At 40.9% G+C, this 24,913-nt stretch overlaps 1 protein-coding gene across 6 annotated transcripts in view; it reads right to left on the reverse strand.

Moving 5' to 3' along the window:
* Positions 1–412: 412 nt before the first annotated feature.
* Positions 413–24,913, reverse strand: part of ctbp2a (C-terminal binding protein 2a) — a 48,748-nt gene continuing 24,247 nt past the window's right edge. For 2 of the 6 annotated variants that reach the window (XM_088420755.1, XM_088420752.1), the window contains 9 exons: positions 7,914–8,068; positions 6,421–6,565; positions 6,131–6,337; positions 5,018–5,232; positions 3,313–3,443; positions 2,406–2,533; positions 2,220–2,337; positions 1,971–2,049; positions 1,051–1,195 (listed from right to left, as the gene is read on the reverse strand). In XM_088420755.1, coding sequence (XP_088276881.1) covers positions 1,983–2,049; positions 2,220–2,337; positions 2,406–2,533; positions 3,313–3,443; positions 5,018–5,232; positions 6,131–6,337; positions 6,421–6,565; positions 7,914–8,068 — 1,166 coding nt within the window. In that variant the 3' untranslated portion in view covers positions 1,051–1,195; positions 1,971–1,982. Of the gene's footprint in view, positions 1,196–1,970; positions 2,050–2,219; positions 2,338–2,405; positions 2,534–3,312; positions 3,444–5,017; positions 5,233–6,130; positions 6,338–6,420; positions 6,566–7,913; positions 8,069–16,209; positions 16,230–18,808; positions 19,207–24,913 lie in introns of those variants that run through there. The other 4 variants (XM_088420753.1, XM_088420751.1, XM_088420754.1 and 1 more) reach the window with 3 other exon arrangements.

Genomic DNA, 24,913 nt, shown 5'->3' on the forward strand with positions numbered 1-24,913 from the left:
CACCTTTTTATGCATGGTTATTTTTGCTTAAAAAAAAGCTTACTATACAGTCGTTTTATGTGAAGAATGCCATACTACACATGGTGGGTTTTTTTTGCAGTTTGAAAAAAATATCTTACTATACATCGTTGTTTTTTGTATTAAAAAAGCTTTACATGGTCTTTTTTTTGCAAAAAAACAAAAAAAAAGGCTTACTATGTATTTTCAGTTTTTGCAAAAAAAAAAAAAAAGTCTGACTACAGGGTTGATTTTGCAAATAAGAGCCTTACGTTTCATGGTTTGTTTTGCGTTAAAAACAGCTTACTCTACATGGTCATTTTTTTTTTGAAGAATAAAGGTTACATTGGCGACTAAAACTGGTTTCTACTGCAAAAATGTCAACGAATGGTGCAGACACACATTCCTTCAAGCCTTCTCATCAATCAGGTATTTATTTGTTGTCCAGCTGCACTTCAATGTTGGTCATTATACTGTATGTTCACCTTGTACAAGAACAAAAACATAGTCACCCTTAAAAAAAAATCTAGGAGCAGTCACGTGGATTCAAGAACATTTAACGACCAAACCGCACAACTAAATGTGACAAAAGTAAAAAAAAAAAAACAAATAATCAAAAAATAATAATCTGGCGTTTTGAGATATGGCTTGAATTGAATCGTCGTTTTTATTTTGTCCTACTTTTCTATCACGATGACTATGATTACTGAATGGAAAATTTTGTCTGAAAATGCTTCCTTTTTTTTATGTCCCCCCCCCCCCCCCCCCCCCAAATAACGACACCTGCTAAAATCGCACATGTAACACTTGCAGAAACGGAACAACACTTGCAACACAACATTGAAGGAAGAAAGGAAAAAAAACAAAAAAACAACAAGAGCTGGAATAAAGTCAAGATGAGGAGGAATGGAAATTCTGTCCTGCAAGTCCAGGAGGGCTCGAGTCATGTGACAGTCTCATCTCCTTGTCCCCCGTCAGGGCGAGGGGGAGGAGGGAAAAGGGGGCGGGGGGTCCGCCGTTCGGTCACGGCTCGCTCATGTGCTCTCTGGCGGGGTCGCCGTGTTTGGAGGGCTGGTTGGGGGAGGTGGCCTGGGACGCGTGGCTGCCCGGGGGCAAGGTGTGGCCCACGGGCACAAGCCCCTCCAGGGGCCGGGGGATCCCGCCGGGGGCCACGCCGCCCACCACGCCCGGAGGAAACCTGACAAAAAGAATGGGGAAAAAAAAAAATCAGTTCTTCGCCATACATGGGCAACCAAAAAGTTTATATATATATATATATATATATATATATATATATATATATATATATATATATATATATATATATATATATATATATATATATATGAGAGAGAGAGAGAGAGAGATTAATATATACATTTCTTTCCTAAATATACAGTATGCCTTTTGCATAGGGCATGGCCGTCCATCTGGCTCCTTCTCCTTACTGGATGACTGTGTGCATGTATACAAATGTATATTTATAAAATATTAAAATGGACTACAATACAATATGGAGGGAGAAAATGCCTAGCATTATTTTTTCAAGGTAGAAAAAAAGCCTTAGTACTGGAAACTTAGTGCCCCCCTCCATAAGACTATTTTTTTATAGCTTTACTATACATGCCCTCCCCCTGCCAAAATGAAAAAAAAAAAACACCTTACATGGTGGGTTTTTACATGGTCATACTTGGCACCAAAAAGAAAAAAAAAATCTACATAGTTGCCCCCTAGAAATAACAGCTTACAATACGTGGGTGTCTTGTCTACGCATGGGCAACAAATCCCCCTTTTATCTTATGGAATTACTATTCAAGGGACCACTCCCCGCGATATACTTTTCGTCCTCATACGTAGAATTTCGGGGGGGGGGGGGGGGTCATTGAGGGAAGAGAGGATCGGTATGGAAATATGGTGAGGTTTGGCAGGTGGAGTTGGGGAAGTGGGAGGGGGCATCACTATGAATGCTTTACCTGCTTTGACATTTAGGAATATAATTTGTCGTGCATCCCCCCCGTTGCTATGGCGTGTACCATGGTTTGGTTGACTCGGCTGCGTGTGAGAGAAGCACTTCAGTCCCGCTGGCGTCTCGCTACGCACGCACGCACGCTGGAACCTCCAAAGTGTTTTTCAGGCTTTTTTTCCCCCCAAATGATCACATTTTTGCTCCACTTTGGAGGTTCCGTAGCGGAAAATGTGGGCGGCGCCACGCGCCCTCCCACCTGTAGGCGGCGCCGTTGATCTCGGGGTGAGGCTGCGGCTGCTCCATGACCCCCCACGGCGCCGAGGTGATGAAGAACTCTTTGTTGACGCAATTGCGCAGGCTGTCGGGGATGCGACCTAATCGGAGGCGGTTAGCGAGAGTTAGCGGCCGCGCGGCGTTTCGCGCGGCAGTAGCGCGGGCGTACCCGTGATGGCTCGGCGGATTTCCGTGGCGGCCGCCTCGCGCATCTCCAGCGACGCCTGCTCGCTGTACCAAGCCGTGTGCGGCGTGCAGATCAAATTGGGCGCGTCCTTCAGGGGACCTTGGGAAAAGCTAACCCAAAACAAAAACAATGGAAAATTGGCACGGATGCTAGTTCCTTACCAGCATAGTTTTTTTTTCCTTGCAAATAAAACGCTTTATTTTGTCGTTTTTGTAAACTTGGATTACTATACAAGGCCGTTTGTTTTCTGGGAAAACAAAACAAAACAAACAAACAACAACAAAAAAAACGCCTACTATACATGGTCGTTTTTGTTGGAAAAAAAATGGACCTTTTTTGCAAACAAAACTCCTACATAGTCATGGTCGATTTTTTTTTTTTTTTGGGGGGGGGCAGCTTCATATAGTTGTTTTTTGTTATTTTTGTGCAATTAGAAAAAAAAAAACATGTCTTACGATACCAAATAAAAACTGTATAAAAGCCTTTTTTCCCCCCCAAAAAATGCCTTACTATTTTTTTTTTTTACAAACAAAACACCTTACTATACATAGTCGATTAAAAACAAAAACGCCCCCCCACCTCACTATACCAAAAAAAGCATTTATAAAGCCTTACTTTGTTTTGTTTTTATTTCGCGTGAAAAAAATTGCCTTAGTATAAATGGATCTTTTTTGCAAAAAAACAAACAAAAAAAAAATCCCATGGTCAATTTAAAAAATTGTCGATTTACAAAAAACAAACAAAAAAAAAAACAACAACGCGTTACTACATGCAATTGTTGTCGATTTTGCAGAAAAAAAACATAAAAAGTATTTGGTTGATATTGCGCGAACACTATTTGTCCCGACCTAAAATAACGCGCCTCGGGTCGGGGTCGCGAGAGCCGCACCTAAAGGGTTCTGACTCGTGGACGTCCAAGGCGGCGCCGCGTATCCGGCCCTCTTTCAGGGCCTGCGCCAAGGCCTTCTCGTCCACCAGGCCTCCTCGCGCCACGTTGACCAGGAAGGCGCCTTGACGCATCTGCAACCAAAAACCGTCGAGAAACAGTTCTTGAACAACACCTTTCAAAGTCCAGTTTAAAGCCCTAATCCTAATTTGAAACCCTGACACGAGCTGCAAACTTTACTTTGAAACATTTACCAAACTTTTAAACACTCATTTGAAACCTTACTTTTAAACATAAAAGGGTCTAAAACCAAAACCTGTAACCATAAACCCAAAAGTATGATTTGGATTTTATAGTCTGGTTTGAAACTATGGCTGGGGTTTTAAAGTAAGGTTTCAAACTAAAATTAGAGTTTCAAAGTAGGGTTATGGGTTAAAATTTGGCTTTTAAATCTTGATTAGAATTTCAAAGTAATATTCCAAAACTATGAGTTGGATTTTATAGTCTGGTTTAAAACTATGGTTAAGGTTTTAAAGTAAGGTTTGAAACTATTGTTGGAAATTCAAAGTAGGGTTATGGCTTCAAATTTGGGTTTTAAATCTTGATTTGGGTTTCAAAGTAACGTTCCAAAACTATGACTTGTGTTTTAAAGTCTGGTTTGGAACTACGGTTAGGGTTTTAAAGTAAGGTTTCAAAGAAAAATCAGAGTTTCAATGTGGGCTTGGAAACTAGGCTCAGGGGTTTTAAGTAGGGTTTTAAATTCGGGTTCGGTTTTCAAATTCGGCTTGGAAACTATGGTTAGGGTTTTAAAGTAAGGTTTCAAAAGGAAAATTAAGAGTTTCAAAGTCGGCTTGGAAACTAGGCTCAGGGGTTTTAAATTCGGGTTCGGTTTTCAAATTCGGCTTGGAAACTATGGTTAGGGTTTTAAAGTAAGGTTTCAAAAGGAAAATTAAGAGTTTCAAAGTCGGCTTGGAAACTAGGCTCAGGGGTTTTAAATTCGGGTTCGGTTTTCAAATTCGGCTTGGAAACTATGGTTAGGGTTTTAAAGTAAGGTTTCAAAAGGAAAATTAAGAGTTTCAAAGTCGGCTTGGAAACTAGGCTCAGGGGTTTTAAATTCGGGTTCGGTTTTCAAATTCGGCTTGGAAACTAGGGTTAGGGTTTTAAAGTAAGGTTTCAAAAGGAAAATTAAGAGTTTCAAAGTAGGCTTGGAAACTAGGCTCAGGGGTTTTAAATTCGGGTTAGGTTTTCAAATTAGGCTTTGGAACTACGGTTAGTGTTTTAAAGTAAGGTTTCAAAGAAAAATCAGAGTTTCAATGTGGGCTTGGAAACTAGGCTCAGGGGTTTTAAGTAGGGTTTTAAATTCGGGTTCGGTTTTCAAATTCGGCTTGGAAACTATGGTTAGGGTTTTAAAGTAAGGTTTCAAAAGGAAAATTAAGAGTTTCAAAGTAGGCTTGGAAACTAGGCTCAGGGGTTTTAAATTCGGGTTCGGTTTTCAAATTCGGCTTGGAAACTAGGGTTAGGGTTTTAAAGTAAGGTTTCAAAAGGAAAATTAAGAGTTTCAAAGTCGGCTTGGAAACTAGGCTCAGGGGTTTTAAATTCGGGTTCGGTTTTCAAATTCGGCTTGGAAACTAGGGTTAAGCTTTCCAAGAAAGGTTTGAAAGTAGGGGTTCGCCTTTCCCGTTTGCGGTCGGCGAGGGGGGCGGCGTGCCTGCTTGATGGTGAAGTCGTTGATGAGGTGGTGGTTGTGCTCGTTGAGGTTGCAGTGCAGCGAGACGCAGTCGCTCTGGTACAGCAGGTCCTGCAGCGTGTAGACGCGCTGCACGCCCAGCGAGCGCTCCAGCCCGTCCTGCAGGTACGGGTCGTAGAAGATCACGTTGAAGCCGAAGGCCTTGGCCCGCATGGACACCGCCTGCCCCGCCCGGCCTGCCACGCAACATCGGTTAGCGTTTCACCTTATGGGGAGGGGCCAAGCTCAAACAAATACGCCCCGCTTTTCTTCCACGTGTCACGCTAGACTTTTTATGCCCCCTTGCATTTTTTCCGCTGATTTTCTAGTTATGATTTTTTTTTAATCACTTCTATCCGTACATGCAGGTTACGTTTATTAACTCCGACAAAAAATGGAAATTGGTATGGTTTTCTCTTTATAATCTGCGAGGCCATAATGACACTTTAACCGTGAACTGCTCCCTACCGCCACCTAGTGTCTTGAGGTGAAACACAAGTCAAGAAAGAATTTTCTCTTTGCTGACATTTTTTTTAAAGGGTACCCAGGGTACTTATTCATCTTAAGTGTTGGGGTAAATAGTCTAAAAATGGCTGGTACTAAATGAATAAAGTACTAAAGTAATCGATTGTTTTTTCGGTAATTCATTACCGGTACTAAAAATTATTATAGGTAAGAAGTCGTAGTTTAGTACCTCAAGTAGGTACGAAAGTAATCGGGGATCTTGGACCTTTAGTCTTAAAAGTAATTGATTACCTTAGTATTTAATTATTCAATTCTTGCATTTTCGTAAAGTAATGGATTATTTTAGGTACATTTTTCGTTTAGAACCTAAAGTAGCTACCAAAGTAATCAGTGGCCATAGTACTTTAGTATTTAAAATTATTGATTAATTTAGTTCTTAAGCATTCAATTTTAGTAACCTATTGATTACCTATTCATGGAGTACTTTAAATACTAGGATAATTTACTAATTACTCCTAAAACAACTGGTTAGTAATTGACCTAGTGATCGATTATTACCAAAAGTAATAATAACAAATGTAACAAATGACATATTTAACCGACGAATTAAATGCTTTAGTAAAAGCTCACCGAATCCGATAAGGCCCAGCGTCTCCCCTCGGATCCTGGCCGCCCCCGAGGCCACCTCCCGGATCTGCTCCACGCTCTGGACCCGCGTGCCCTCCCGGAGAGCCTGGTAGAGCCAGGTGTTCCTCCGGTACAGGTTGAGAATGTGACAGAGCGTCGAGTCGGCCGTCTCCTCCACGGCCGCCGAGGGAATGTTGCACACGGCGATGCCTGCCAGAAAAAAATTTTTTAAAAAAAACTGTCAGGAAGAAATTGCGCCAATTTTGACATTCAAGCCAACGCCGGCGTCCGACCGAGCTCGCCGGCCGCCTTGATGTCGATGTTGTCGTAGCCGCTGCCGATGCGGATGATGATGCGGAGCGCCTTGAACTTCTCCAGGTCTTCTCGGGTCAGCGTGATGGTGTGATACATCATGGCGCCCACCGCCTCGCTCAGAACCTGCATTATAGGTATTTTTCATTTGCATGGGCATAAATAGCAGATCAAAATTTCAAACAGTGGGTTGTAAAAATTTTAATTGTAAAAAATATGTTGCATTTTTCGAAATAATTTACATGGCGAGTATTCGTTTTTTGACCTCAAAAAATAAAAACTCACTGTCAGCTCTTGAGAAAATTGAAGGTTTTTCGTTGTATATACAGTATTTAATAGAAGCAAATATATACGATATAATAGTCATACCAGACATACAGTGTGTTTAAAAAATAAATAAATCATACACCAATTCCCGCAGCTAACACAAACTACTCGTATTTCTCCCGTTTCTCTCCTGTTTACATTTGCATAGCTAGCTAGCAAATGTAAACAAACAGCTGGCTTGTTCATTTGCTTGCAATCTGAGCAATAAAAAGAAAACTTGTGTTGGAAAATTTAGACTGGGCACAAATTTGGCCTAAATCCCGCTTGGTTCTCGTGGACTCAATCTTGTCAGACTGGATTTGGGTCTCGTCTCATTCCTGCCATGAATTGTCTTTTTTAAGTGCGGGTTTGAACATGCAAGGTGACCACGAAAAAATATTATTCCAAACTTGTTCTCCAGGATGGATGTAAATTTATGCTCGCCATCATCTAAATGCAAATGTCTTGTTGTGAGACCAAAGTGCCAAATCGGCTGTTTGTCACATGAAAGTCGAGGTAGCGTGGCCCGCGCGCAGGAAAATAACAGGCTTAAGTTCACAAAACTAAGCGCGAACGGAATTAGCTTTACTGCGGCGGATTAGCATCGCACCAGGAATTTCCATATAACTATTTTTTGTGTGTAATTTAATGGTCGCCGGAGGGGGTCCGGATGCTAAAGCCGAGGTTAATAAAGTTCGCCTTGTGCTTTAATTCGCTTTCAGAATTGTTTGGAGGAAAACTAATATGCCTCAATGAAAAATTTCACGGGGCAAATTTCTGACTTCAAGGTGAGAATTTTGAGATTAAAGTCAGAATACCGATCATAAAATTCAAAAATGTATTGATCCAAGTAAAAAGAATCAAAACGAGACTTCTGATTTTAAAAGTGAGAATTTTCATTTTGATGTGAGAATTCTAAGATGAAAATGTTGACCATTTAAAAGAAGAATTCTGAGAGTGAAGGCAGAATAGCGAAATAAATAATAAATAAATAATAAATAATAAAACGAAATCTGAATAATCCAAATAATCAAATGAAATGAAAGTCATCTAAATGAGTCAATTCTAAAGTGAAAATTCTCACTTGTCAGAATTGTGACTATCCTCAAACATCTCGGTTTAAAGTGAGAATTCTGACTTGATAAATAACCAAAAAGTCCATTGGTACCTTTTCATGAATTTCCTGCGTGGACTGAGCGTCGCAGAAGGCCACGGTGGCCAGGTCCTTGAGGATGGGCATCTCCACCGTGCAGTCGCGCCCATCCAGCAGCGCCACCAGGGGGCGCGGGTGCATGGGCCCGTTCATGATCTGCGGCCGGATACCTGCGGAAAAGCGCCGCTTGAATTATTCATGAGGTGCCAATGGAGGAAGGGAAATGACAACGGGGAGTGTTTCCCTAATCGCGCTCCTATGACACACGCTAACGCACGCGCCAAAGTGTATCTACTCTGTTACCCGGCAACAGGTCCTTTCATCCCCGTGAGGTCACCACCTCAATCATCCAATCCGGTCAACTTGTGTCTATCGCTCAAAAAAAAAAAGAAAAAAAAAAGGGGAAAATCAAGTCGAAGAGCGTTGGATGTCCTGTGCGCACGTTACTGCCGTTGCTTGTTGTCATGGTGATTGGAAGATGTGGTCAGAATAATGTGAATTCCTCATTGATCGAGGGAGTTCTCTTTGCCATCTTTTGTTTATGTGAAAGTCCTGATTAGGACACTAAAGTTTGGTTTCCGTACGTCCAAATTTGCCAGAAATATGCTTTATAAAGATCTATAAAAGTTAGGAATGAGCATGTGCTGATACTGGCCTTATTTTAAGGTATCGAGGGTTACGCGAGTGATGCGATACCGATCGCCAAGACTGTATGACATTTAGTCTTGTTTTCGGTAGGTTTTCTTCAGAATCACCTGTCTTTGTTTGAATTGAAATTTGATGTATTACTAATGGTTTTTGTATTTGGTATCGGAACATATTCAAGAACGAATATACATACTTGAATAGGATTGAAAAAAATTGATATCAAAGATGTAAAAGTAAGACTGACGTGTACAACAAGATATTGTTCGATATCAATTGTCCGGGCGGGAAAGGACCGATACCAAGTATCAGTATCGGACCTGGCCTTACTTCAAGCGATCTGCACTGGTGACATTAGTCGATACTAGTATTGGCCGCTCACTTGGAGCAGTTTCATGTGCGCAAAGTAGAAATTACAAATGGAAACAATCAACAATAATTTATGAAAATAATTTGTCCACTGTTGTCCATTTTGTCTCAGCAAGACAGCAAAATGAATTGCATCCCAACCTAAACAAATAAGACATCATTGGAAAGGCCAGGATGTCCTCGAATGAGCACACTAGGACTTAGTGGGGCACTTTCGATGAGTCAAAAGATAAAGACCGAAAACAAATGTCCACTACGGTGGACATAAAAAAAAGAATAGGCTGGGTCATAGGAGAATATTAGAACAATTTTCTGTAAAATTATGTCACTGTTCTTGTGGTATCGGTCTGAAAATGTGGTATCGGAAACCCGTTGCGTTACAGACCTATATATTATAAATCACACACAAAAAAAATCGAGTTTCCATAGCAGGATCAGCTCATACTATGGGATAGAAAAAGTGTACACGCCCCTTTAGTGCCATTAATTTCCCGCTAATAAATCTCTGCTGTTTTTGAACACTTTTCCACTTATTTATTTTTGCTTTCTCCCACAAGCTGGGAGGGAAAAAAAAAAATCTGGCATTTGAACAAGGGCGTGTGCACTTTTTTATATCCAGTTGAATGACATGGAAAAAAAATTGAATTGAAGTACAATTTTGGTCCAAGAAGACATCTAATAAAGTCCTATTAGAGAGAAAACAGGATCCACTAGTAGACCCCCCCCCCCCTAAAAAAAAAAAAAAGCAAAGTTCCTTTTTGGGCCCAAAATAAACCCCAGAAGCTTTCAATATTTGATATTATGACTGAAAAGTATTTTTATGTCCTGGTTTCCCTTCCCGTTTGGCTTCATGTCGCTGCCTTCCTGTCATCACTCTCCTGCTTTGAATTGACGTTTTTATAGCAGCCTTGCGACTCCCTTTACAACTCCGCTGATAGAAATGATTGTCTTTTTTTTTTTTTTAACTACAGATTTTTACATCGCCGCCGTTAACATTATGACTGCGTTGCACTTGTAATAAAAGCTCCACTTCATCCAAGCGGCGTGTCATGACGAGAAGTACGTGAAAACAAAGGCTCGGTAAAAGGAATAATGAACGACACGCGACCTTGAGATGAGGTTGTGTTTGCGTTATGATTCACGGGAGCTTCAAATTTCTTCCTCCGAAGGCCGCAGACGATAAATAAGAAAGACGTAAGGGACGTGTTAATTAAACATAGTAAAAAAAAAATTAAAAGAAATCAAAGATTTACATGTTGTCCATATAATGTAGTTATTAATGTAGTTACGTACAAGGTTTTCTATTATGAGGCAATTTTTTTTTTTTTTCTCCAACTAGGCCCGCGAGATGGCTCTCGAATCACAATAACGTCTGTGCAACTTACCGTATTTTACGCACTATAAGGCACGTCGGATTATAAAATTCACCTTCAACGAATGGTATATTCTAAAACGGTTCTCATATGTGAGGAGCACCGCATTATAAGGCGCAAAGAATAGAAGCTACAGTAGTGGCTTCAGGTGAGCTGGAGGGAACGTCAACAAAACGATCAGATAACTTTAAAATCAGAAATTAAGATGAAAGATGATTTGTGGAAACTATCTAAAGCGGGGGTGTCTAACTCATATTTATCGGGGGCCGGATTGTAGTTATAATTTTTGTCAGAGGGCCGGTATAATTGTGAAATCAAATCAATTTTAGGTGTGTTTGTCACACTTCTAACTAGTTTTGAAATAAGAGCCCGGTAAAAACTGTTCAAAAGAGATATTGGGAACACAAAATGTTTGTTATTTTTACCCCCAATTTTTTAAATGTTGAGGACAACTTGCAAATTTAGTATTTTAACCAGAAATTTGAAGTTTGCTCGTGGGCCACATACATTGGTGTGGCGGGCCGGATCTGGCCCCCGGGCCTTTAGTTTCACACCTATGATCTAACGAATGGGAAAAAATACCTCCTGTTTACATTAAAAGACTGTTTCAATCAATGCCAAGACCAATCAGAAAAGCAGAGCTTTGTGTCTATGTTACGTACATTACGGTAGCTGGCATCTTTTCAAGTATTGGGGAAGGCGGACTTGGTGCGTTGGAGTTCTGAGACAGGCTGGTCGCATCTTATTATATCATCTAAAATATGTCTTTTATGACGGAATGGAAAAATGATCAAACAAAATTTCTATCCATGTCATGCAATTCAATAAAAAAAATGCTATTTGGGATATCTAGGGAACCAAAGGAAGTTACTTGAATGTGCGCGGCAGGCCGTAAATGGCCCCCATGCCTCAGTTTGGACACCTCTGCCCGAGAGTATGGCATGGAAAGAATCTTTAAGAATAAATTGTTGATTTTCGGTAACTGAAGGCTCACTCCCTCGATGTAAGAAGGCGAAACGTGGCGCCGCGGTAAACGTCCAACGAAATCTGGAGATAATTAACTTCTTAAAGACACCGTTAATGCGCGTTTTAATAGCTTGGAAATCAAAATAATCCCGATAAGGAGCTTGTTGGCTCTGCACTGAACAAATTACAGCCAATGAAAAAGATTATACACCTAAACAACATTGGAATGTGCAAAGCTGTTCATGGAAAATGCCGGTAAAAACACAAGGAGCAACGAAAGACGTTATGGTTAAGGTAAAAAAAAAATATTTTAAAAAAATTCCGCAAATAGACAGACTATGTACAATATTCTTGTAGAAATACTATAAAATATGAAATTCAAGGAATTGAGTGGGTAGAGGCCAATAGAAAATTTACATTTTTTTCACACATATTTTCAGTTATATTCTGTATTTCACACTTCAAATGAGTGAATTTTGTGAACAAAATAGCATGCAAAATGAACCGAGAGTGCGCAAGATTTTGACCGGTTTTCATTAAAAAGGAATAAATTGTAAATTTCAAAAACTTGCAACAGAATGTGTTCTTAATGACCAACTCCGGACAATAATAAATGTAGCACCTGCAGCACCTCCTGCTGTCTGTAATGAAAAACTGTCTAAATCTTACGCACTATCCTTTTAATGTCAACAGATTTTATTTTTATTTTTGTGTTTTGAGTATTTACTGGACCGGGGATGTTCAATGAGTCGACCACCGATTGCACGTTGAAGTAGTTTTGGTGGACTGCACCTCATAGAGGGAACAAAAAAATCAGGCCAAAAGGGAGAAACTTCAAAATAAAAGCATTCCAAGGCCGTTTGTGTCGTACTTTACTTGTTACTGAACAGGTTTTGTTTATTTTGAAGCAAAGTCTGGCTGCTTTACTATAATGAAGAAGATTGGCAGGCAGCGCATTCCCCCCATGTATTTTAATTTGACTTTTTGTCTAGCAATGTCACTTTGAAAAAATAAGAACTGCTGTTAATTTATTTTATCGGCCCGAAAATGTATTGGCCACCCGGCACCCTGATTTTGATTGGATAACGATTTTGATTTGAATAACTTTAGAGAGGGAGAAGAACGGAAACCTAATCACCGCTAAAAACGGATGCTCGTTCACGACAACAAAAAGTCTTCGGTCCGCCGGCAGAATATCCAATCCGGTCCCAGCCGGACGCTTTTAAAAGACGCTCAAAGCGGGAGGAATTATATATAAGAGCAAAGACAATCAGCGCTGGAACAGTTGACATTTTTAGAGCCCTCCCGCCTACGGCGCTTGGCGCGAAAGCGACGACGGTCTCGGTTCGCGAGACCGCGCTTCCCGTCGGTTTATTAAAACCATACCTGCCCCGCCCTACATCTAAACCACCGACCCGAACGGAACCGGAGCCCAAATCTCCGCTCCGATCGGACTCTCTGCCAAAACATCTCGTCTGGCTTTTAAGTAAACATTCCAAAGCGCGTGTTAGCAACGTGAGCGAAGATGGTTTACATTAAGCGGCGGGATATTTAAGGCTGGTAATCTTTGGGCTAGAATTACAAAGCGCTTGTGCCAAAGCCCCATTAATGTCGTCAAAGTGTTTTATCATTTCCCAACAGGCGGCCGGCGTTGTCTACGAGTGAGGCGCAAAGCCCTCCGTTGAAACCAGCCGAATGTAAATAAGGCTTTATCTGACAGCGGGTCGCCCTCTTCACCGGAGGTCTGCCGGGATTCCATTTGCCGCCGCGAGCTCGAGGGCTCCGCGGCGTCCTCCGGCCAAGACTAATCACAAAATGAATGATTCTCCAGGAGCTATGAAAACTTTTTTTCGCCAGAGCTCGAAACCGCAAATGGATTGCAGATGTTCTAATCAAAAAGAAGGGGGGAAAAAATACTTTTGAATCCTAATAAGAAACCGGGAGGAGGGAGGTGCAAAGCAAATGTGTGCTAGCAAACGTAAGAGATTTTTTTTTTTTTTTTTTTTGCCCGCTACATTTTGCTCCCTACCGTTGGAGTCGGATATCGTCGGAATCTTCACTAAATGTTACCTCACTTATAACTTTTTTTCAGACCGTGGTAACATAAGTGTCCGTCGATACAAATTACAATACTTTGTGATGCTAGCTACTGCTAGCATTAACGTTAGCATTATTGCTAGCATAACTGGCCATTGGGTCTTAGCAATTGTGGTGATAATCTTGATGAGATATTGTTTGAAGCCGCAACCGAGGATTACTTTAATAATCAATTAGATTGATTATTTGTCAATTGATAAATTTTTATTAAAAAATATATATTCTCACCAATTTATTTCCCCCAAATATTGGATTTTTTTTTTTTTTTTGTCCAAGTTGACTGCAGAAAAGCAATACAATTAATTGAAAGATTCGATTACTGGTGTTGTTCATACTGTCGGAAAATGGGCAAAAATGTGTTTCATTTCCTCGATTAATTGAATATTAAAATTCTCATTTGCGTTAGAGTGTATTTGAAGGGGGGTACATTATTGAGAATCACAACCCTAAAAGCTATAATGATGTAATCTTTTGCCAAGTATTTACCATGACCAAAAAAATGCCTCAAACAACTTGTCCACATGCCAAGAAGGAAAACCCCCAAAAGACAGATGTCCTCCATTGTTTCTCTTTGATTGTACCTCGAAATATAATCCATATGAGTCTTTACAGTTGAACTGATTGGCCCGGTGGAAAAGCGGCATCATTTTATCGCCATTTTGGGGGGGGTGCTTGAAACGGCGCTCCCCCGACGGAGCGTAAAACAATCAACTGACTTCTGCCCATGTCGCAGTTGCGATTTCATCAAAGTCAGCAGTCTTTTCTGTATTTCGCGGTGAATTAATGCTCGCATTGATCTCCGATGTGAAATCCTGTCTTCGATTTACTGCCACACTTGGAGAGGCAACAGCGTCACATGATGCGACCAACAACACTATTCTACAGTACAATCACACAATGCACTGCGTAAATTCCAACGCGGGGTAACGGAGCTCCTAGAAAGACCACCTAACTGAAGAGTGACTCACTTCAGGGACTCGTGCATGTCCCGCTGTAATTTTCTACTCGACGGCAAAGTCACTTCCACTTGTGGAGGTTCAAGCTTCCCATCGCTGGGAAGGTGCTGAAAACGCTCCCCCGCCGCAGTCAGCGTGGCGCGAATGCACTCCACGGACGCCCCCGCAAGCGGGCCCCTTCCATTAGCCGAACAATAAAAGTGCAAAAACAAAAGGAAGTGAGGAAGATTTTCCATGGCGCGATGATGTCAAGGCCACGGCGGCGGTCGTCGGGTTCGCGGCGAGCCTTCGCAGGAAAACTTTTGCGCGCTTGACCCCCGGCCAGGAGAGGCTCAATGGGATCAGGACCAACAGCTGGTTCAGGTTACCTAGCAACTCCCAAGCCGGGGGCCTCGCCGATGGAGGAGTGCATGAGTAGGGCGGGAGGGGAGCCTGGAACGCAGTTGGGGTTCTTTTTGGCAAGTGCGGCCATGTTAGTCTTCCCAAACAAGGAGGGAAAGCAATGTAGCCCTATAAGCTTATTGGGCGTGGACTGGCAGAAGGATACAGTCAAAAGACTTGTTGAAGAGGGACTAACTTGCTGGGCGGGTGTTTTTGCATTTTTTCAGTAAGACATTCAAAATTTCGCTCATAATATTAAGCTCAGTAAAAATATAAATAAATAAGGAAATTGGTAGTGTGAGTATTGGGCTACTGTTAGCTTTGCTGTTTTAAACCTAGGGGGGTTCTGGGATTTTTTTTTACTAGCCTATCACCCAACTTGGGTTGACTTTGAAAGGCTCATAACATCGTCAAATATACTGTATATTTTTAACCTTCAAAATGCTCAGTGGTATCAGCCCTATCCATCCATATATAAAAACACCCTCCCTATATAAAGAGAAATTGTAAACATGTGATGATAGCTAAAGTAAATTGTATATTTATGTATTTATGAAATTGAAATAGGAATATTTATTATGTCATAATTGGGGTATTATGATTTGTGAAGACTTTTGCATTATGGGAGTCCAGGATAAGCCAATCATCAAAGTCAGTGAAAGGCTTGCAAATGTCATTAGTTGGCTGCTAGCGCCACTCAGTGGTTTTGGGGAGTCAACAAACATTTCTATTGCGCCCCATTCGCGAGCTGCCGTTGAAAGGATTAATGCAAACATCAGTGGAAATGCATAATAAATAATCTGGTTTTCAAGATGTCCAAAATTGACATTGTTTAGAATTACAAATGGCAGTAAATGAGCCCGACATGGGCAAAATTTGACATCTATCTCCTCTCGACATCCTGTTTGTCAGCATTTAGAAGGGATGGCAGCATGGCATCGTCAAATTCAAAGACTCAAAGATATTAAAACAGTCCAATCATAAGAAACATACAGTTAAAACCCTTCAGTGTCAAATTAGACCCAATTTGGGCCAATGATCTAGAAACATCTACGAAAACCTTTAAAAAAAAAAAACACTAGCAGGCAAACAGCACTGTGTGTTAATTCCTAAATGCTTGCAAATAGAATTTATTTGCTGGCAAGGTTTGACCGTATGACTGTGGCACAATTTTGCTGGTCTACATCATCATTTGTCACCCAGGAAGCAGCCTGCTCGCTAAAAAAATAGGCAAATAATTTTTGCTATTCGAGCCAGGATAGAAATTTTCCACGGCTGTCACTTTTTAGAAATGATTACAGTATAGAGCATTTTTTAATTTTTTAATGCTAGAATCGTCCAAATTCTTACCGTTTTGACTCGGTGACAATTAGCATGTCATGTAACACGAGTGCAAATTCACCACGGGAGATGGTATCGCGGGGCTACGCAAACACACCAAAAGCCACAAACAAATGTTAACCGCCGCTGACTAGCCATTTCCACTGGCGACAATACAAAACATTCACTTTTGTGCATACATACGAGCTACAATAGGGGGGCCTGTGTTCCTGGCACCGTCTACTTTCTGGAGTGGCTTTTCGCTCCTTGCCAAGGGATCGTAAAAAGAGGAGGAGGAGAGCGGGTGCAGTCTTTTTGTTGACAGACTCGGCCCCTCTGAGCCAACCAGAACCCCCCCACCCAAGCCAACCTCCCTTTGCCCCAGCTGGACCCTATCAGCGCCCCGTCTACACCGGCAGCCTATCTCTTTTTCTACTATGTGGACACACACAAAGCCCTTGTTTGTCCTCCCGCTGCCCTCCTCCGCCTTTCCTACAAACTTAATACAAGTGGTGGAAAAAAAAAAGAAAAAAGATGGAGAACAGGGAAGGCGATATCAGTAACAAACAGGAATGGAGACAAACTATCACTTGTGAAGGCGCGATACATAAAACCACCCGTTACGGAAAATGAAGCAGGTACACACATAGAGCAGTTGAGTGCATGTAAGGAACACACACATCCTGTAAAAATGTCAAAGCAGTGGTACCTCTACTTACGAAATTAATTCGCTCCACAGGTCATTTCGTAACCTGATTTATTTGTAAGTAGAGACACTTTTTAAATAGCCTAATCTGTCCCAAGCCATCTAAAAAAATGCTCCTAAACGCTTTAACTTCATAATGTTAATTGTAGCAGTTGATAATATGAATTCAGTTCAATTGCTTGCCTTGAGATGGCGCTGGTGTAGTGGTGGTGCATGCAGAGAACTTTGTTTTGGTCGTTTTATTTGTACGTTTTTATTGTACATTTCCAGTGATCTCGGCATCATTTATGAGTCCATGGGAGCAATTAGATTATATTGGTAAAATTTTGAGCATATAATTTTACTTCGGTTCGGTTTAAGGTCATACGAAGTACTTCCTGTGTGTTGCTAACGACGCTAATGTCAGACACGAGAGCACGCGAATAGATCCCATTAGTATCTATTTTTCTCCCCCATTTGCTGTCGATTGAATATGACTTCCCATGTGCTCAAGGCTAAGGCAACAACCAATCATGGCTCTGTTTGTGAAAGTCACATGACCACACAGAAAACCTAAAGCACACATAATATCGTTTTCAGTAGACAGCAAGTGTTACAGGTGCTTTTAAAAGATATTGTTAGCGGTGTCCCTATACAACATTTTCTTTTCCGATAAGATATCATAATGTCCGATACAGATGCAGCCGATGCGATATCAGCAGGAATGATACATCCTTTATTTATTTTGTACGTTGTAATGTTAGAAAAGTGATGCTAAAGAAAAATTGTGACAAGAAAATGTGACGAGTTCGAGAATGAACATCTGCCAAAATGCAAAGTGTGTTTGGAAAGGCCACTTCAACCTCACTACAACGTGGAAAGAATTTTGAAAAGCAGATGAAGTATTCTGGCGAAATTTACATTTTGTGAATGGTAAAAAGTTTTATTTTGCCCATTGAAAATCTGGTTAAAAACCACTAAAAGGTAAAACTTTTTTAAGTTGGTTTTGTTCGAAAATAACACGTTGAATCAATATTTTTTTGTATGGTCCGACTTTGGATGAAAAATAATAGATAAAGCTCATAGAGGTTGAATTGAAGAAAAATAGCGAGAAATGCAAACCTGCAATGGAAAAAGTTAGGGTCAAAATTGAAAGTCTGTGATAACTTGAAGCCAAAATAATCGAACTGCAACGTAGTAAGCGCTCATTGCATGCTTTTTAGATAATTTCACAAAAACGGCTGCCATTTGTACTGTTGCTAATATGAGCGCTAATATCGGAGTTTTTTGGCTAAAGACGGATGTAATCCAACACTATTTTTTGGTTGATATCAGATTGATAGCCGGGTTAGGTGATTAATTGTAGATGAAAAATCATTTCGACATCAAATTACCTACAGACAAACCATTTACTTTTTACTGCTGAAAATGACTAGAAAAAATTTTAACTCTTAAAAATATGCTTGTTTCTGTTTACACATTTTTGAGAGGATGCGGCGATGCAAACCGATCTCGAAAGAAAAGCTCCGCTAATTGTTGCAGTTTTTGCAAAATGAAACGAACGCTTGGCTGATGTTCAACACACTTTTCCACCCGGCTAACTCACATTCTCACACACACACGTTTGCACAGCTAGACTTGCGAGGACATCCATTGCCATAACCCTAACCTTAACCATCGGAAATGACTCCCCAACACTAACCTAATTCAAACTTAGATTCTAAAAGTGAGTCTTAACCATCATACATAAATCTGAACAAGTGAGGACATGGCTTAAATGTCCTCACTTCTCCAAAATGTCCTCACTATATCAGTGGAAAACTCAAAGCGGTTCTCACAAGTATAGCCATACAGTAACACACACACACTCACTATTTGTCTGTGGCCTGCAGATGATGACACATGACAACCTTTCCAATCCCCATCACCGTTGCCTCCCACCCTCCCCGTCCTTGTTGCAGCAGTGCAGCGCTCTCAAACACACTCACACACACACACACACACACACACGCATGCATGACACACTCCATTGCAAATACATTAAAGAGGCTCATTAGACATCAACGCCTCCTTCATCGGCGCTACTCGATTTGTATTTTTATCCGTGCTGCTCCTTGCCTGGGAAATGCTGTCGCCACATTTTTCCAATCAGGAGCTGCACATGGTCCACGAAATGTGTTGGAGAGGTGGAAAAAAAAAAAAAAGGGAAGAAGTGGACGGTTTAGAGAATTTTCTCACGTCCTCTCAGGCTCCCACAGCTTTTTCCAAATGTGTCCTCCTCCTTGGTCACCTCACCCCCTGAAGCTCCATGTCGTTTATTTCCTCGAGGACGGGAAGGGATGGGTAATGGATGGTCAAAAAGAAAAAAAAAGAAAAAAAAGAAAAAAAAAAAGCAGCGCTCCTTTTAATCTCCGCTGAAAGGGAACCCCCCCCCCCCAAAAGAAAAATGGATTTCTATTTGTCTCGAGCCAACAGCGGCGAGCGCTTCTCTGCGCGCTCCTCTTCTTCTTCTTCTTCGTCTCCTCCAGATCACTTGCGCCTCCCTCTCCTCCCCACCCACCCACCCACCACCCTCTTGGAGGCGGCAGGTTTTTTGGTCTTTTCACTCAGACGTCAGGCAGCCTTTTGTTGCCAGCCACAGAGAGAGAGAGCGAGAGGGGAACGGGAATGGGTGGGGGGAGAGGACGGAATGGAAAAGCCCAAAAAAAAAGACAGAGGAGGGAAAAAAAAAAATGCTCGAGGAGGACCAGTCGTAGCGAGTGTCGCCTCCCCTTATTCTCTTTTGCTCATTTTTTTTCGTCTCGATCCCCTCCCTTTTTATTAGTGGTGATGTGGCCTTCAGGGTCCTTTAAGAGTGCCAGACTCTTTTGTATACACACACTCAAGCTGTTCGCTGTGATATCGCTCTCATTTCTTCACACATTCCTCTCAATGCTATTCAAGCAGGAATTAAAGCTGCATGTCAACATATGCAAGGTTATTATCTATAAATATATGTTATTTTCACCACTGCTGGCGCAAAACAAAATTTTCCTCCCGCGTCAATAGCAATGGAAAAATCTTTCTCAAGCATAGGCTGTCAAGTGTATAGCAAAACAACAGGTAGCGCTATAATGACGTATTACTCGGCAAACCGGAGGCCGGAAAAAAGGGACTTGTGGAAAAGGCACACTAACAACAAATGTGAATTGAGGACGAGGAAACGTGTGTTCCCTCGTTTATCATGGGAGTTACGTCCCGAAAAATACCCGCAAATTAGAGATTTCACTTTTTTTTTCCTTTACTCTGTTTGTTTGTTACATATATTTCTTTGTTTTTTATATTATATTTTCCGGACTATGAGTACCGGTTTATTTTCATAGTTTGTCTCAAGGGTTCGACTTATAAGTCCGGAGGAACTTATATGCGTAATCATCAACTCTTTCGGTGCCATGGATGAGAATTATCATCTTTTAAAATAGAAATAACAATAATGAATAATACAATTTTCGTCAAATGTGTTTTTTAATGGAGGGTAGCTGACACCCTTGACTAATGCTTACCCATCTCTGGGCAGTAGATGGGGGACACCTTGAACTGGTTGCCAGCCAATCGTAGGGCAGAAACGAACGACCATTCACACACATAAGAGAAATTTTGAGTGTCTGATATGCGTACCATGAATGTTTTGGGCATTGTGCGAGGAAAACAAAGCACCCAGCGAAAGCCCATATGGGCAAGGGGAGAACAAGCAAACTCCACACAGGAAGGCCATAACCAGAAGCGAACGTTTTGTTTTAGACAATGGTAATTAATAACTTCCTTTATTGCTCGTAAAAGTTTCATAATGGGACCAAAAACAGAGTATTTTGAATTTCAAACAGAGCAATTCTAATTTCAACCAAATCTTGTGACAAATTCATTTTTTTTGACCAACAAACGATCAAACAAATCAGTTGTGCAGTTCAACACAATTCTGTGCGTCGATCTTGTGTGCGCACCATCCGTGTTGACGTTCATGATCACGGCAATGCTCGCTGTTTTCCCGCCTACATCTTTCGGTAAACACGGTGAAGACAAATGTACGTCTTCACCGTGTTTACCGAAAGATGTAAACACACGTGCCTGTGCAGGTAAGGCGCATGAGCACAAGCGCCTTTAAATCCTTCGGTTTTAAGGACTCCATAAATCGGGATTACCGAGTGACAGATTAATGTGGTTACTACCACTACTACGCTACTGTGATTGACATCCTAATTGGATTTATCTAATCAAGGTTAATAAGTTAGACCTCCAGGTTACAGCGCTGAAGTCATTCAGTAAATTAACAGGGAATTGAAAACACTGGTACATTGACGTTACTCATCACATAAATTAAACACAGTAATGAGATCCTATTCAATCGCTGTCAAATTTGGGGCTTTTATGAAGATAATGGTTTAGAACCACTTTAAATGTTAGAAACACCTTTTTAAACAACAAGGACTAATTCAAATAAAGCGCAACGTGAGGGTTTAAGATGTTTCGTTGTGGATCTTTGGTTACAAAGTGCAAGCCGAGTCATAGTTAAAAGACAAACAAGACCTCATTCATGACAAGAGAAGAACGGACGGAGAGAAAGGTCAACTGTATAATCCCACCCCCGAAAAATCCATCATCGCATCTGCCCCCTTCTCATCCAACGACAAAAAAACAAACACCGTTCTGTGCGAGGAGTGGAGAAGACGTGAGCGGCGGGGGGAAAAAAGATCGCACAGCTGCAAGAAGATGACAGATGTTCAAGTTGACGGGGGTTGGGAATGAGAGGGGGGCGATGTCAGCAGATAAATTCTCGTTCACTTATTCATTCCTTGTCTGTATGACACCATCACTTGAGTTTTTCTCCGTCAGCTTAGCGCGCCACATTGCCGCAAAAAGGATGTGAGTAAGCAAGTGAGCAATAGTCAATACGGGAATGTGATACGACAAATATGAAAATATTAGTGCGATTGTTGTATTTTTTTAGGGGTGTGATATGATATTTTTAGGGGTGTGATATGATATTATGATGTTTTTATCCAATATCAGTCCAGAAAACAGCTTTCTGTAACCAAAAACTGTATCATGACGCATCCCTGATGATATCATATCGGATTGATATTTGTATTTTATTGAAAGTGAAAAGATTGTATCAGAACACCCCTAAATTTTTTCAGAGGTTGAAGTGGGCATGAGAGCGCGCATGATTTTTGGCGACAACTGATAATGATTTTCGGATTTTAAACAACGTTAAAAAAAATTTAGATGAAGTGTTTTAAGACTGTCACGAAAGTCCATAGAGGAAGAAGGAATTCGATAACTCAAAAAAATAAGCCCAAAATCACTATCAAGTCTTTTTTAGGGTCGATTTGGCCACGATTTCTAGGGCATCAGAATCTGATTTTTTGGACCAAGTACGAAAAAACGTCATAGCAATTTGTTTGAATCATTTTTAGTGTTTAGCAAAACAAAATCTCTTTGCGATGAGAGCAATACAGGAGAAGGAATTCTGACGAGAGAATAAAATCCGCTAACTTTGCTGAAACTTGCCACCCGATTTGGGCCATTGATCGGGAAACATCTAAACAAAACGCATTAAATAAAAAACACTAGAACGCTAAAAATGACTATAGATTGCCATAAGAAGAAGAAGTTCAAAACGGCACCATGTTTTCATTCCTCAATGCTTGCAAATGAAATTTATTTGATAGCAAAGTTTGACCGTATTTCCACTGACAACTAGGGGTTAAAGATAGATTGCTCAAACATCAAAATATGTTTTAGACAATACTTGCTGAAACTGTATCATATGTAACATATGTTTCTCCATTTTGAGGTCTTTTTAGCTTGAGGTGTCCTCATCTTACAGCAGACAGTCAAGCAAAAAAAACGCAGTAATGAATGAAAAGTGCCTAGTTGGGGATGACGTTTGTTTGGAGACATATTTCTTTCATTACCCCTTCCTCCGCTGCCCACCGCACACACACACACAGAGTGCAATAATTTGATGACGAACAAAGATGGCCCGGGATCAGTTTTACGAAAAGACGAGCAGCGAGAGTGAAAAGGAGAAGTGGAGCGATGCATGGATGCAATCCTAGCGCACTTTATCCTTTCATTAGGGAAAAGAGGAAATGATCCTGCCTGATATCAAGGGGAACAGCTGGTGGGGGAAAGGACCTCTGGGTGGGGGAAAGGACCTCTGCGCCACTTGCCAGTACACACACACACACACACACACACACACACACACTCACAAACATCAGGCTGTAGAGAGCCAAAGGGGAGGAGCCGCTTTTGCTTTCACACGTCTTCTGCTAACAATGCTCTGAAAGTTCCACCAAAAACTAACACAGAAGGGATCATTCAAACATGTTTATTGTGGCCTCTATTTTAAAAAGCAGATTGCCCATTTGAGATGATTGGACTCAAATTTAACGATCCAGCAGTACATTCATTACTTGCATGGCATAGTTAGTCAAAATTAGTTCAGTCGTGATTCCAATAGTTTTATTCCCAAATTGACCTTGAAGCGCGAAGGAGTCATTTATGTGGAATGCCAGCGGGAATTCAAACTGATTCTGTTGTTAATTTTAAATATAATGTATATCTAGTGTAAAGTGTATTTCTATAGTTCACACACACATACACACACAAATATATATATATATATATATATATATATATATATATATATATATATACACACACACACACACACTACACATATAAAAGGTTTTGTACATTTTTTTTAAACGATAAAAAAAGATTTTTGAAAATTTAGAAAGAGAGTTTGGATACTGTAATATTTTTTTCTGTTCGTAATACACTGGCCGATTATCGAATCGGGACTCTGTGTGAGCCAATCGTCAAAATCAGGTGATTTAAATTCGGGTTTACCAAAGAAAGTTATATGTAAAAAATAAAGTAAATTACAATACATGTAATCCCTCTAAGTCTTTTGTGAGAAAAAAAAGTCCTTTGTATTTTGCCTCCGTGTGTGCCATGATTAAAATTTCGTCCTAGCTAGACCAGCGGCCCTGAGCTGAAAACATGCAAATGTAATCCAGATTCGAGCATCCTCCCAGGTCAAACGGAAGTAAATATTTATCCCTGTATGCGTGTGACAAATAGGCGTAGAACAAACACAAAACAAAATGACTGTCAAGCCAGATTCAGGCCAAGGTTTGCACAAAGTCTAATAACGCGCCCTTTGCGTCGCTAGTCCAAGGTTGAGTGACAGCTGTCAACACCTCCTCTCCTCCCCTTGCCTACGAGTGTCAATCATCAGCCTGTAGCAGGACAATTCCTGTCCCCGCCCCCTCCTCCCTTCCCTCAGTTGCCTAATCCCTCACTCAGCCCAACAACTGCCCGCAGCTTTGACCCGCTCTGCCGTTAATACATAATCTGCCATCTCCAAAACTAATATGCGCAGGCCCTCCCCCCTATGGTCACGCTACGGGAAATCACGGCTAGTGTGTCACGCAGAGCGGGACTGACCTGCGTCGGCATCGGAGCGCCGAGCCCGACGGAAACCGGCGCACCTCGGCGGGGTGGAAGTAAAGAAGTGGAAATCCTACTGTGCCAAATATGGCCGCGTGGGGGATGGGAAGCAAGTGCTGGTTAGTCATATTGGAGGCGGAGTCTTGCTCAAGGGCATTCCACATAGCATCATGTTCTGGGTGGCTTATCAGTTTTACAGAGATGCTGTTTGGATTTCATTATTGAGTAAAAAGGTTCTTATTTAACGCTTGAATCGCAATTAAGAATAAAAAAAAAAAAAGAGAGAGATGTCACATTTATTTTTGTTTGCTAAAATGTTCAAAGGTTACTTAAAACATTTTCAAATCCTGCCCTAATAGCAAAATTATACAGTGCCTTTAGGAATTAATAACAATTTTAAATATATTTTCATACATTAAATAGCATAAATGTCCGAAAAAAATTAAATAAGACAGTTTTTGGTGTGGTTTTTTTTTTCATTGTACAAAGAGAAACAATGTGGTGAAAACCCAAAGTCTAAATCTCGTTTTGTTTTGTTTTTGTTTTTGGGAGTCCCCATTTTGAGAAAAATGAAAAGAAAAGAAAAAACTTTTGTAGATAAATATTTAGTTTTCTGTATTTCTCACTTCAAAACTGTCCATTTTGTACAAAATGAAAAAGGAACACAACTCTTCATTGTCATTGACATTGCTTCTTGGTTTTTCATTCATTTCTTGTTCCCCT

Source organism: Hippichthys cyanospilos, chromosome 8 (genome assembly GCF_059441005.1).
Source record: "Hippichthys cyanospilos isolate Australia breed blue-spotted pipefish chromosome 8, RoL_Hcya_1.0, whole genome shotgun sequence".
Taxonomy (NCBI): domain Eukaryota; kingdom Metazoa; phylum Chordata; class Actinopteri; order Syngnathiformes; family Syngnathidae; genus Hippichthys; species Hippichthys cyanospilos.